This window comes from Doryrhamphus excisus, chromosome 11 (assembly GCF_030265055.1).
Source record: "Doryrhamphus excisus isolate RoL2022-K1 chromosome 11, RoL_Dexc_1.0, whole genome shotgun sequence".
NCBI lineage: Eukaryota > Metazoa > Chordata > Actinopteri > Syngnathiformes > Syngnathidae > Doryrhamphus > Doryrhamphus excisus.
The window spans coordinates 17,067,690-17,081,844 of record NC_080476.1 but is presented as its reverse complement, the minus strand read 5'-3'; the positions used below and the strand labels follow the sequence as shown (position 1 = coordinate 17,081,844).

The window sequence follows — 14,155 nt, the reverse complement described above, 5'->3', positions numbered from 1 at the left end:
GTGGGAGGAGGGTTTAACAACAGATTAAATAAGTGGCGCCGTTTTAATGGGGTATGAAAACAGTGATTGTGACTTTGCGAATAGAATACGTGTAAGAAAGACCAGGCTAGTGTTTCATATTCGACGTGGGAAGTAGGGTCCCTGCTTTTAAAATGAAAGTACAGTCGTGCACAAATGGCCATTGTTTTTAATATTGACTACCTACGAACGAGTGCTTAATATGACGTGACAACTTGGTTGATACACGTTAGGAAGTTTTACTATCAGTGGTTGCCGGTTGAGACACTGTATGCACATGTGCGTCTGTTATAAATGGCCTCATTGTGAATACTGAATGAACGTTATTATGCTTATGCATTTATGAATGTGCGATGACAAAGGTTATAGCTCTTCAAATGCCGCCTATGCAAATATATATGTGCTGACGCTGAAACGGGATTGGGTGGATTGTGTCACGTGTCTACCAAGCTTTGACTTGTGTGGGAAGAGGGTTTAATAACAGAATAAGTAAGTGGCGCCGTTTTAATGGGGTATGAAAGCAGTGATTGTGACTTTGTGAATAGAATACGTGTAATAAAGATGAGGCGAGTGTTTGCTAGTCTGTTTCATATTCGATGTGGGACGCAATTAAGGGACATTGAACTAACAGTATTATGCGTTGCATAACCATCAATATGTGATGATGTTAAGAAAACAAAGGTTATAGCTCTTCAAAGGCGGGTTTGGTGGCTCTTAAAAGAGCCGTTGGTTGGATGAAAGTCGGGGGTCGCTTAAGCACGCTCTCCGCGAATACGGCGAGCCAGCTGGATGTCTTTGGGCATGATGGTGACTCTCTTAGCGTGGATGGCGCACAGATTGGTGTCCTCGAAGAGACCCACCAAGTAAGCCTCGCTGGCCTCCTGCAGCGCCATGACGGCCGAGCTCTGGAAACGCAGGTCGGTTTTGAAGTCCTGAGCGATCTCCCTGACGAGGCGCTGGAAGGGCAGCTTGCGGATCAGCAACTCGGTGGACTTCTGGTAACGACGGATCTCTCTCAGGGCCACGGTGCCGGGCCTGTAACGGTGAGGTTTCTTGACGCCACCGGTGGCCGGTGCACTCTTGCGGGCAGCCTTGGTGGCCAGCTGCTTCCTGGGAGCTTTGCCTCCGGTGGACTTACGAGCGGTTTGCTTTGTTCTGGCCATCTTCACGTAAGACTGAGCGTTTACTTATTCAGTCGAAGCAATGTGACAAATGACGCCAGGAGCAGCAGCTTTATAGCAGGGCTGTGGCGCCACGGCGACGCTGATTGGTCGAGTGGGAGGGTCACGCGCTCCGTAACTGACGACCTATTGGAGGACAGTGTTTTGAAATGAGCCAATCAATTTTTTGGAGGGAAAATTTTGAAATGAGCGCTCCAATCCCTGGGAAAATCATAAACATTCACAAGACCCGCTTCAATGAAATCATTATGAAGAAATTCTTACTGTTTTACAACACTATATACACAAATAAATAAAATATATACCCAAGTCAAACGTCCAGCATCGAATCAGTACATATTAGCGCTAATATGGTTGTTTTTAGTTGGTACTTTAGTAGCCTAAAGTATTGTCTGGATTGTAAACATTGGCCGCCAATGACAGCTAAGCTATCATTTATATATTTAGGTATGGCTATTATTTTTTAGACCAAAGCTAGTATGTAATAAAAATAAATGCCTGTATGTATGCATGAGCTTTCATTGTGTGTGTACTGTATGTATGCACACATGAGCTTTGTCAATATGTATTCATTATGACGAGACAAACTTAAATAGTCACATACTGTATAGAACATAACGAGATACCAGAGAGGGAAATGCTCTTAAGTGGATGTTGTGGTGGCTCTTAAAAGAGCCTTTGGTTGAAGCAAGATGAGAATGAATGTCATTCCATTCACTTCTTGGACTTCTTGGGTGCAGCCTTCTTAGCTGCAGCTTTTTTGGGCGCTGCCTTCTTAGCTGGAGCTTTCTTAGCAGGAGCCTTTTTGGCAGCTGTCTTCTTGGCTGGAGTCTTGGGCTTCTTTGCGGCGGACTTTGGCCTCGCTGGACTCTTAGCGAGACTGGCCTTTGTCTTCTTCGCGGAGGACCTCACCTTCTTAGGGGTGGTGGTTTTCTTGGGCTTGCTAGCAGGCTTCTTGGCCGCTGGCGCCTTCTTCTTGGTGGGTGTCTTCTTAGCTGCGGGCTTCTTTGCTACCTTTGCCTTGGGCTCACTCTCCTTCTTAGCCACCTTGAAAGAGCCGGAAGCGCCGATGCCTTTAGTCTGAGACAGGACTCCGTTCGTCACCAAGTTGACCAGAGCGGTGTTGATCCGCTTGTTGGATTTAACCACATCGACATCTTTGCCGCCCAGAGCCTTCTTGATCGCAGCAACCGATGTTCCCTTGCGCTCATTGGACTCGGCGACCACCTGGACGATCAGCTTGGGGAGACTGAGGGCGTCCCTCTTGCCTTTAGACGCCGCCGCCGTCTTCTTCTTTGTGGGTTTAGCCTGGGCTTTTGACGGCCCTGCAGCTGCTGGTGCTTCTTCTGCCATGTTTGCTGTCGTCTACACGTCGTTGGAGACTAGTTGTCAACTACACTTCAGGAGGCGGGACTTATAAGGCACATGAGAACCGTAGAGAGTCAACATCAGCTCCGCTCTGCTCTCTGGTGGAAATGTGGGCTTACGTTTGTGTTTTCTCCTCCACATTTTGCCCCAAAACTACACAGAAAACAAACATTTCCCAACACATTTTTTACTTAAACGGCAAGAAAACCCCCTAAACTTCAGTTTCATGCCGCTTGCATCGCCGAAATCGTGCTACTTTTTTTACTTGAGCCTCCAAACCTCGCTGGCAGTGAGTCGCTCGGCGCCATCCACGGCTACTTTTCTTTATCTTTCGTCCTTTAAAACATCTAAAATTGAGTCGAAGTAAATGTGACACAGGCTCTCTTGGTAAAAGAGACATCTGAGCTTAGGTTAAAACAAAAAACATCACACCAACTGAATGCGTTTGTCTTTTTTTGGTGAAAATCTAGACGGAAGCAAACACAGGGTTTCTCGCGGTGGCTGCGGGCGGTTACACCCTGGCACACATGGATCACCTGTCAAAGATGCATCGTCTTTATCCACACTTTGAACATAAAACGGGTAAAAACATGCTTTTATGAATAAAAAAATCACCTCAACTAAAACAACCGTGGGCTGCTGTCCCGTGAATTTGTGGCATGATTTTTGCATTAGCACACTGAGTGATTAGATTGTATGCATGTGTTCATTTTAAGCTATAAAAGTAATTAAAATGACAATTAAAAAAGAAAACCCAATAAATTCAAAGTGTTTATTATAAGAGAAGTTTGTATGGTACATGTCAGAAAGACAACTCGAGATCACACTGGACAAAACCACAGGTTAAATGTTAGTCTTGTAACCTCAGATGTAAATACTTAATTGAGTGAGGCCTAATGTGCCTATTTTAACAATTTAAATGCACTGACCAATAAATAAGGTGTTATGATCACATATAAATTATTGGTAATCCTCACTGATATTACTGAATCTGTCTTTGAGTTAAGCAAGTGTTACATTAACACATCTCATTATGCACCAAACCAGTGCTGAAATGAGTCAAATCCATTCATAAATCATGACAATTTTAATAAAAAAAACCCAAAAACATTGATAAAGTTCACAGTTTTTAAGACCACCCAAATTAGATATGCATGTTATTGTTGTCACCAGAGATCCGGCAGCTCTTTCTGGCAACAAAAAAAACATTCTTTATACAGCATTTAAGTCCAAGGAAGCATCATTTAATAAATATAATCATCTTAAAATACAAACACCTCCCAGATGACATCATCACAGATGAACAGCAACCGCTGTGTCATGTCAGTCTATAGGAAGTCTATTTTCCACATGCTTGTTTTACACACACACTCACAAACACCTGTTGCTCTCTGCTTACTGCTTTTTCACGCTCTGGTCTTCATGGGTGAGCGTGGAGGCCGGGCCAGCAGGTAGTAGGTTCTGGCCGGTGTTAGAAGACCAGGCCGGTGGGCAAGGCTTGGGGGCGACGCAGCGTGGACTGTGGGTAACGGAGGACAGCGTCTGCTGGCTTCCGTTCAGGAAAGAGGTGGAGTTGTTGGAGCCCTGCTGGCAACGGTAGTTGTAGTAAGCCTGCCAGCCCTGGCGTTTTCGCTTCCAGCGACAGCGGAGGATGCGTATGAAGGCCTGAAGATCAAAACAAGGAGGTCAATTTGGTAGGTTTTGTGATGGTAGCAGTGTCCCAAGTAGTAGCGCCATCCTCAGTTCATTGCTGTCAGTGTATTATTGGACAACAATGCGGTTTTTGTACAAAATATGTGCTGTTCTAATAGTGTAGTGGCAAGAGTACAAACGTAGTACAGCTACTGCAGTGCTAAGGTATTCTTCAGTAGTCAATACTTGTCTGTACTGATAGTTATCAGTACAGTATTTACCTCCATTTCAGTGAATGTATCGTCACCCTGGCTGTTTTCACCCTTTTTTTCCAGGTGGTTGTTTTGGCACCAAAATAGAATGCGGGGGTCAAAGTAGCCACTGTCACTGTCCGACAAGTACACAATCAGATAATTAGACATCACCTCTCTTACCACCTGTGTTACTGCTATGATACTATCGCCTAAAATGAAGCCGCAATGGTGACATTCCGGCATATTTATATTGGATTTGGACATTTTGACAGCCCTGGCTATACAAATTTTCCAAGTATCGACTGTGACCTGACCAGTGCTTCCAGTGTTCACACTATTATTCCCGTTATGCACTTTCAAGGGATCGTACCTGTTTAAACTCACGACTGTAGCAGGGGTAAATGATGGGGTTCAGGCAGCTATTGAAGTATCCCAGCCAGAAAATGACCTTGAAGAAAGTTTCATGAGGACGCAGGTTTCTGTTGAAGGAGCCTAAGCACACAAAACAAAACAGTCAGTTGAAACCATGTATAACTGAGATATATATATATATATATATATATAGTGTTATAGTGTAATGTATAGTGTTTTTGTGGCTTAATAAGTCAGATTGGGGTGCAGGGAAGAGCGCTGACCACCAAGGGGCAGCAGTAGCTATCATCCTCCCTGCTCATCTCCATCCACTTTGGATGTTTGTCTGTGGAGTCTAAGCCATCTGTGACCCCAGGTGAGGTAGGCGATCTTCGTGTTCTCGTGGGATTTCCGAGGATTCGTCGGGGGATTGTGTGCGACGGGGATTCGTATTTGTCCTAGATAACAGATCTCCTGCAAGATGTATTAATCCCCCTGACATGGACTTGTAAGGCCATCCTGTATCGCCGCCTGATATCTCTTGACTATATATGAAGAAGCGGTGTGAACGATAAGAACATCGTGTGGCATCTTCCCATAATGCATCACTGTCATCCGTCCTCCAAGTTTGGCAATTCTTTTCCTCTTTTTTTTTCCGTGCAGGATGGTTCTATTTTCGCAGTCTTGTCCTCCATGTAAACATCATCAGTGACCAGGCTCCTCCAGGGGGTTCTTATGCAACAAGCACTATGCTAACAGTAATAGCATGACAGAGGATTCACTCTTTCTAATTTACTTTAAGTCATAAAAGCGGTAATGCACATTCTTTTCTTTAATGCTGCTTTTTTTTTTTAATGGTGGAAACTTCAGAGTTTTATTGAGCCTGAAGTGCAGTTTCATGACTCAGCAAAAAAGCTGCAAAAGCAGAGCGACTCAGCACTTTTAACTGCGGAGGTCATATCACAGCTAAAGCTCCTGCAGACTGGTTGAAAATGTCAATAACAGTAAAGATTTTGCCATCTAGCATCGTATTTGTCACAGTAATATTGCATTTTTAAACCCGTGTGGTCTGTTTGGACATTTGAGTGCATGTGGCGTACTTTTAAATGTTTTTTCTACGAGTGCACGTCTAAAATATGCATCACTAAATTTGATTTTTTTTTTGTTATCATTAAACTCTTTCCCAAAGTGCAGTATGTTTATGTAATGGTAAGCTTATGGCAGTTATATTATCTGAAGTTTTAAATGGTTTTGCATTTAATAAAAAGGAGTCTGTCTGGGGCCTAAAACAGAACCAGATGTGATCCATTACAGTGGTACTTTTAACATTTGAACGCCCGGCAGCAGTGCGTTGTCAATTTGTCTTGTCCTGTGGGCAGATTGTTGCGTGTACAATGGAACTTGGTTAGCAGCATTAATTTATTCCAAAAGTTCTGACCGAAGCGTTAACACAAAGCATGTTTTTATAGTTTAGCATGCAGAAAACGATTTTAAATGAAATATTGTGGCGAAAATTTGCAACATTAACCAAACAAAATGCTAACCGGGGCGGATGCTAACCAAGGTTCTACTGTATTTTACATAATAGAACTCATATTTTAGTACATATTGGTCTTTTTAGTCAAGATTGCCTACTTTTGTCCTTGTTTTTTCAATATTTCATCTTACTTTTGCAGTGTGTACACTTAATAAAGATAACGATGGCGGCACTTTGACACAGGAACGGATTAATTCAATTTCCATTATTTTCCCATGGGAAAATTTTCTTTAAAATCCAAACGCTGATAACATTTACTGTATCATGGCCTTACATGCTGACGTTAGCCCCCAGGGATCAGAATCGACTAGATACTGATAAGATGAGATGTAAGCACATACTGATAGGAAGAATCAAGAAGAACGGCAACCAGCACAAGATGAACATCCCCACCACCACGCCGAGCGTCTTGGCTGCCTTCTTCTCCCGGGAGAACTTGAGCAGCTTGACGGTCAGTGTGCTGCGTCCGGCCGATGACCCCCCTCCACCTTTGGAGGGAGCACACATGTCCTGGATCTGCTGGTTCCTGCAGTGGATCCTGAGGGTGAGCTCATTGGAGTCCTGCTGATGCTCTTTCATCACACCGGCCTCCAGGTTCTTGGTGGTGCGCTTGGCCACCACATAGACGCGGCAATACATGGCCAGGATGACGGCCAGAGGGATGTAGAAGGAGCCCAGTGAGGAGAAAAGGGCGTAGAACGGCTCCTCTGTGATCACGCACTCTGTGTCATCCTGCAGGAGGGAGTGTACAAAACGAGCACATGTTTTGAATCAACATGTTTGTTTTAGCGTCTTTAGCATGAAGGAAACCGCCTACCTGAGAAGGTGGCTGCTTCCATCCAAGCAGAGGACCGATGGAGATAACAATAGCCAGGATCCAGACACCCAACATGGCGAGCAGCGCCCGTTTCTCTGTCACAATCACTGGGTATTGCAGTGGGTATCGAACACCAATGTAGCGGTCGATGGAGATGACGCACAGCGACATGATGGACGCTGTACAGCACAGGACGTCCACCGCCGCCCAAATGTCGCAAAAGATCCGGCCAAAGACCCAGTAATCCAGAACCTGCAGACATCGGCCATAGGTCAGTCTTTTCTCCATTAGTTTGGCTCGTTTCTACAAACAGTAGAACATTGAACTATCCCTCGGGAAGACCTGGGTTCAATTCCCCGCTCTGTGTGAGGTTTGCATGTTCTCCCCATCTGCGTGGGTTCTCTCCGGGTACTCCGATTTCCTCCCACATTCCAAAAACATCAGCTAGGTGACCTGATTCAGTTTTTGTGTTGACCAAAGTACTGGTTATCCTTTCTTTTTCTTCATGAAATTTTGTGACTTTTCCTCATTTCTTGCCATCTCTGTGTGGAGTTTGCATGTTCTCCCCGTGCATGCGTGGGTTTTTCCAGGTACTCCGGTTTCCTCCCACATTCCAAAAACATGCTAGGTTAATTGGCAACTCCAAAATTGTCCATAGGTATGAATGTGAGTGTGAATGGTTGTTTGTCTATATGTGCCCTGTGATTGGCTGGCCACCAGTCCAGGGTGTACCCCGCCTCACGCCCGAAGACAGCTGGGATAGGCTCCAGCACCCCCCGCGACCCTCGTGAGGAAAAGCGGTAGAAAATGAATGAATGAATGAATGAATGAATAATACAAGGGTTAAACAGACTACACAAAGCTAAGGTGTCAATGTTTTCTTCAACTAACCTAGCATACATCAGCTAACATTGGGCTGACTTTTTGACACCCCCTTTATACAGTGTATGTTAATGTTATTACTAGAAATAGGTAATGAAACGGTCACACTGAAAATTAGCATAAAATCTTATTGCTCATCTGAAGAATCAGAAGCTGAATGCCTAAAATATGATCCTACCACCTTTGTTTGGGCATATTCCAAAGCGAGACTTTCTCTTTGTCACTCTCTCATACGGCTACAACTGGCGAAGAACACTTGCATGTACAGTCTCTCCCATCTGGGCCACTCAAGCTCTCAGCTCCTTCAGAGTGATCGTGGGCGTCTTGGTTTCCTCACTCTTCTTGCCCGAGCACCCATCTTGTGAGGATAGCCAGCTCGAGACAGATTTAGAAATGTGCTTCTTTTTGTCTTCATGTTGCAAATGTAACACAGGAATACTGATGAGCCAAGCAGAGACTGTGCTTCTCAAACAGACATTCGACACACATTAACTTTCGTGTGATGTCCATTTCACTAACTGTGACATTTCAGACATCACCTAGCTAAACTTTAGCATCAAAACAGCCAGGAAAGTCGTAAGTGTTTGCCAACACCTCAGTAAGAAAAGCAGCCATTGGCTGATCTCGATGGCATTGGTTTATTTACATATCATTTACATATGACGTAACAGAAGCTGTTACCTCACAATAAAGTGAGTAAAAAAAACACCTTGGTTACGTAAAAAAAACTACAAATAAATTTGAACCTTGGTTTGTTCATTTACAATTTGCCATCACTTAATCAAAACTAAATATTTGTTATATTTTATCTCTTTGCCTCTCTACTTCTAGACTTCCTTCTTAGCCTGGTAGTAAATGTATAGTAAATGTATTAACTTAACAGCCATCACTTACCTCCTGAGTGGCTGACACAGGCAGCACGGTGGTGCTGAGCAGCAGGTCCGCGATGGCCAGGTTTATGATGAAGTAGTTGGTGGGGATCCGCAGGTGTCGGTTACACACCACCGACAGGATAACCAGCAAGTTTCCCACTATAGCGAATGTGATGAACGAGGCCAGCACCATTCCCACCGGCACCGCCCGGCTCAGGTCCAGCGGGGCGGCGCCGGGTTTGCCGCGATAGGGGGACGTGTCGGTACGGTTCGACGTGGAGTTTGAGTCCGTGAGAGACGCCTGAATTCCGGTAATAGCATCCGCGGTGGAGGCGTTCGTCCACAGGCTCATGGTGCATTGAGCTCCGCCTGGTCGGTCAGTAAAAATGTCCAAATCTAACCACAAAAAAGTGTAAACTGTGTTACACTTGTGAAACAGAAAAAAAATGTCAAAATGTGTTTTATTCCCTCAAAAATATGAGCAGATAAGTGACAAATCCTCTTATTTTGGTGTTATATCCATAAAAGAAGCACTCTTGTGAGATGGTTTGCTGATTATACTGCAGCAGCAAGTGGATGTTCCTGTCCCTTTCTCCGGACAATCAGTCAACCTCCTCGCCGGCTGTTGGAGCTCCTCCTCGGCCCAAACTGCTCATTCAGTGGCGGGTCACTGAGCCTTGTGTCCTTTTATGGTCCAAAGTGTTTTAATGTGGGAAAGTTCCAGAAGAGAGATGGGTAAAAAAAGACAAAGACTGAGAGACAACCTGCAGCATCCTTCTCTCCAGTGTGCATGTTCGAAGAGACATTTGCATTAGGTTTAACCCTTTTGCTTACACATCCTGTGTTCTCCATTAATAATCATCAATCTCCCATAGGAAATAATGGAAATTGAAATAGTCTGTTCCAGAGTCAAACCATCTGCATGTTAAACAGTTTATTCACCGCACAAAGCACATTTTATTAAGTAATAACATGGGGAACGCTCTATAATTAATAAGCATCAAAACCAAAAAATGTGAAATTTATAGTTACTACTGAGCAGCCTGGACAGAGCTTTCATTGTGGCCACAGTTTAACTATTTGTTTTGCCATTGTTTCCTACAGGAAGAGGTTGTTTCCAAACCCAGCTAAGAATATCAATCATATTTAACCATCTTGCATCATAAGTCTTTTAAGACTTAATCTGTACTTAATGTTCCTTTTTGTGTCATTATCCATCGTCATTATTGATCAAAAAGAAGGTGAAATTACTGGGAGGGTTGACAGGTATGGCCGGTTTTGCTAGCTCACCAAAGCAATGCAGTCTGACATTTTGAGAGTCTGTGATTTCTCTTATGGATGACAATTGCTTCCTCCAATCGGCATTTGGTGCAAGGGACCATCTTTACTATAGTGAAGTCAGCAGCAGGTTCAGCTTGGCTAATCGTCACCCCCGCGGTGGTGTTTACTTTTAGTTTACCCCTCAGAGTGTGTTCGCTGATAGCAGCTCGCCCCTCATTTATCAAACGCGTCATAAAGAACCTCAAGGTGCTTCTGCCTGTTTGATAAAAATGCCAAAACACACTACCAGGAAATGTCGCTCAGTGTGTGTGTGTGTGTGTGCATATGTGTTTGTTCACCTATTCAATGCCATAGGCCAAAGAAAACACTTTGGATGCAGCTCAACTTACCAGCTGCGGACAGAACTTATCATCATAATTGAATATATTTTTCATGCATCACTTTCACTATAGGCACACCTGTACATTCCAATGAGATTTAGTACAACGATCAATCATTAAGGGGTTGTGCTTTGCAGCGGCGAAGCTCACCCCAAACACATTATCTTATTACAGGTACATTTTTTCCATTGAATTAAATTATCAGACGCAGGGTTACCTAATGTTATATTGTACATACATCACACCAAAAACCAGTTAGAGAAAATAATCCAAGCATGTGAGTCATCTGTATCAGCATGTTCCCATGACTGTGTTCCTGTGGTAACACCTTTGAATTAATGCAATTATATATGCAGCTTATAGTTGCTGTTGATGTTTAATAGGTAGCTGATTCATCATCAAATATTTGCATAAATTATATATATATATATAAAAGACTATTCTGTTGATACATCTCAAAGTAGTCAAGTGAATGATCGGGAAAAATACTGATATTGTATTTTTTTTGCTGATACCGAGCATAATCTCCATCCGTCACTCGGACTTTTTGTAATTTCTTTTGCACTGCTTTTGTACTTATCTGGTTTGTGTTTTCCTCTGCCGCCTTTAATATAACTCAGATCAAATAAACCATTAATGCAATGAAGATACCGTAATGCATGTATTCCTTCAACAGTTCCATCGTGTGGTGGAAAGTATGAACTGCACGTAGGTCAGAATTCTCACTCCAGCGAATCATCATTGGCAACATTCACACCTTACCACCCACTTTTGACAAACAGTTGACAAATGACAATGACAAAACAAAGTGTAGCAAAGTGAATGTGGCCCAGTTCCCAATGACTTTTGGAGCTCCGGTTCCCAATGAGTTCTAGAGCTGCGGGTCCCGGATCACCAAAATATAAAATTGTTCGCCAGTCTGAGTGCATGTGCCAATTTTGGTGAGATTCGGTGCACTTTTAGTACCCCCAACCAACGATCGAAACGGGACAGGATAGTTATAACATTCATTCATTCATTCATTTTGTACCGCTTATCCTCATGAGGGCCGCGGGGGCATGCTGGAACCTATCCCAGTTGTCTTAGTGCGAGAGGCGGGGTACACCCTGGACTGGTCGCCAGCCAATCACAGGGCACATATAGACAAACAACCATTCACACTCACATTCATACCTATGGACAATTTGGAGTCGCTAATTAACCTAGCATGTTTTTTGGAATGTGGGAGGAAACCGGAGTACCCTGAGAAAACCCGCACAGAGATGGCTGAGGGTGGAATTGAAATCGGGTCTCCTAGCTGTGAGGCCTGTGTGGTAACCACTCGTCCACAGCCTAATTACAAGGACCCTAATAAATACATCTAAATATATAAAAAGTAATATCTGCTATGTTTAAGAAATGATCTAATGATGATGGTGCAGTGGGTTTTTCAATTTATTTCATGGTGTTGATGGACACTTTCACCTTTTGAGGTCTAGCGTTCAGTTATAGATTCAGTTATTTATTTTTTATGGGACTGGAAGTTACAAGAGAGCAACCTGAGAGAACAGACTGGCTTGCACACACACACACATACACACACACACACACACACAAATACAGAGCTTTTACAGCTTTATTCTGTTTACGTTTGAAGCCATTAACGAATGTTTGTTACAGCAAAGTGGAGTACAAAGTTGCCATTTCCACCGGGCAGATCGTCTTGTCGGAGGTGACGTCCCTTACATGTGTCTCCGCGGTGACCTTTAACCTGGCGGAGAGGCACGGATGAATCTTGCTTCCATAGAAGGAGCAGCGGCGGAGGGACGATCCGTTTGGGGTTTTGATTGAGACAAAGTAATTTAAACATACGATCTTTGGCGCTCACGTGAGGATGACTTTAAAAAAAAAAAAAAAAGAAGTCAACACATTCCACAGAATATGGAATGAACATTAAAACGTCAGCGCCGTGACCTCGACTTATTAACTGCGGGGAGGGATAAACATGGCAGCATGTCACCGAAAATTTCAGCCATGCATTCCAGAAAATTTTGCAAAAATAACGCTGCCTGTCTGACATGAGAGACTCAGAAACATTCATCAGGACATTCCTCCTTTTATTAGCTTGTGAGAGTGGATTTTTTTCTCTTTTTCTACTCTTACAGATGCATTTCTGTAAGTAAAATAACTCCCAAATATTGACTACTGATTTTTTTGGACATCTGGTGAGCAACATGCAAGTTGCGGGCCGTATAGGGTCAGAAAGGGTGTCTCCCAGAAGCCCTATTGTGCACATTCATTCATTTTCTACCGCTTTTTCCTCACGAGGGTCGCGGGGGGTGCTGGAGCCTATCCCAGCTGTCTTTGGGCGAGAGGCGGGGTACACCCTGTACTGGTCGCCAGCCAATCACAGGGCACATATAGACAAACAACCATTCACACTCACATTCATACCTATGGACAATTTGGAGTCGCTAATTAACCTAGCATGTTTTTGGAATGTGGGAGGAAACCGGAGTACCCGGAGAAAACCCACGCATGCACGGGGAGAACATGCAAACTCCACAGAGATGGCCGAGGGTGGTACATTATAATACATAATAATAATACTACATAATAATAATACATTAAGATTCGCATTTTTCGCGGGAACCTCGAAATCCCAAGAAATGCAGCTGAATAGGTGCAGATACTGGAAGAACCAGAAAGCCAGACAAACAACCATTCACATTCATTGGAGTCGCCAATTAACCTAGCATGTTTTTGGAATGTGCGAGGAAACCGGAGTACCCGGAGAAAACACACGCTTGCACGGGGAGAACATGCAAACTCCACACAGAGATGGCCGAGGGTGGAATTGAACCCTGGTCTCCTAGCTGTGAGGTCTGCGTGCTAACCACTAGCTGTGCACATTATTCAACATAATAGCTGCCATATTTCACATACAACAACTTTGCATTAAGGAGTGGGACAGGAGGACCCAAATGTTGACGGACAGAGCTCCGTGCTTTATATTAAGATGTGTAGCGAAGCCTTTTTGTTTTATGATTCTGACCTCTGAAGTGGTGTGCATACGCAGGGAGTGAGTCAGAGACGGAATGTCCTCGAGGAAGACGGTTTTTCTTCATGATGTCATGAAACTCTGGAATTTCAAATGCAAAAGTGAAGCAAATAAGTGAGTGAGATGATAGATTTTTCTCACGGCTAGCACTCAAAAGCAGGCTCTAGGGACATGTACGATGTTAAAGCGTCATTTAAAAGTCAATGATGTGTCATGTGGGATTTTTAAACCCAAAACACTTCTATTTTTGGAATAAAACATAGAGAAAAAAAATAGCACCAAATTTGGAGATACCTGTGTTCAGCACCTCGCGACTACAATTTTTCATAGCACACTCTCACTCCTTCTACTCACCCAGCAGAGACGCCTAAGCCTAAGTTCTTGGATAAACTCCCCTGCGAAAGTTATTTGTTGTGTTTTTTCCCTCACGGGGGCAGTTTATCTTCCTCCGTCCCAGCTGGAGCTGAGTTATGGCGGCAAGTAGCGGCCGCTCGGGCAGCTGGTGGGAGTTTGACCGCTGATGGATGGAAGCTGAGGATGAG

General features: G+C 43.8%; 3 protein-coding genes across 3 annotated transcripts; all 3 read right to left on the bottom strand.

The window, feature by feature from the left end:
* Positions 1–11: 11 nt before the first annotated feature.
* Positions 12–1,198, bottom strand: LOC131138326 (histone H3). Its single transcript, XM_058087152.1, has one exon. The coding sequence runs from the start codon at positions 1,179–1,181 to the stop codon at positions 771–773; it is 411 nt and encodes a 136-aa protein (XP_057943135.1). The 5' UTR covers positions 1,182–1,198; the 3' UTR covers positions 12–770.
* Positions 1,199–1,753: 555 nt separating this feature from the next.
* Positions 1,754–3,074, bottom strand: LOC131138324 (histone H1-like). The gene has a single exon (XM_058087150.1). The coding sequence runs from the start codon at positions 2,550–2,552 to the stop codon at positions 1,914–1,916; it is 639 nt and encodes a 212-aa protein (XP_057943133.1). The 5' UTR covers positions 2,553–3,074; the 3' UTR covers positions 1,754–1,913.
* Positions 3,075–3,349: 275 nt separating this feature from the next.
* Positions 3,350–9,684, bottom strand: LOC131138829 (alpha-1A adrenergic receptor-like). The gene is made up of 5 exons (XM_058088093.1): positions 8,935–9,684; positions 7,159–7,410; positions 6,683–7,073; positions 4,824–4,945; positions 3,350–4,232 (listed from the first exon to the last, which is right to left on the bottom strand). The coding sequence occupies exons 1-5, from the start codon at positions 9,262–9,264 to the stop codon at positions 3,963–3,965; spliced, it is 1,365 nt and encodes a 454-aa protein (XP_057944076.1). The 5' UTR covers positions 9,265–9,684; the 3' UTR covers positions 3,350–3,962.
* Between the last annotated feature and the right edge of the window lie 4,471 nt (positions 9,685–14,155).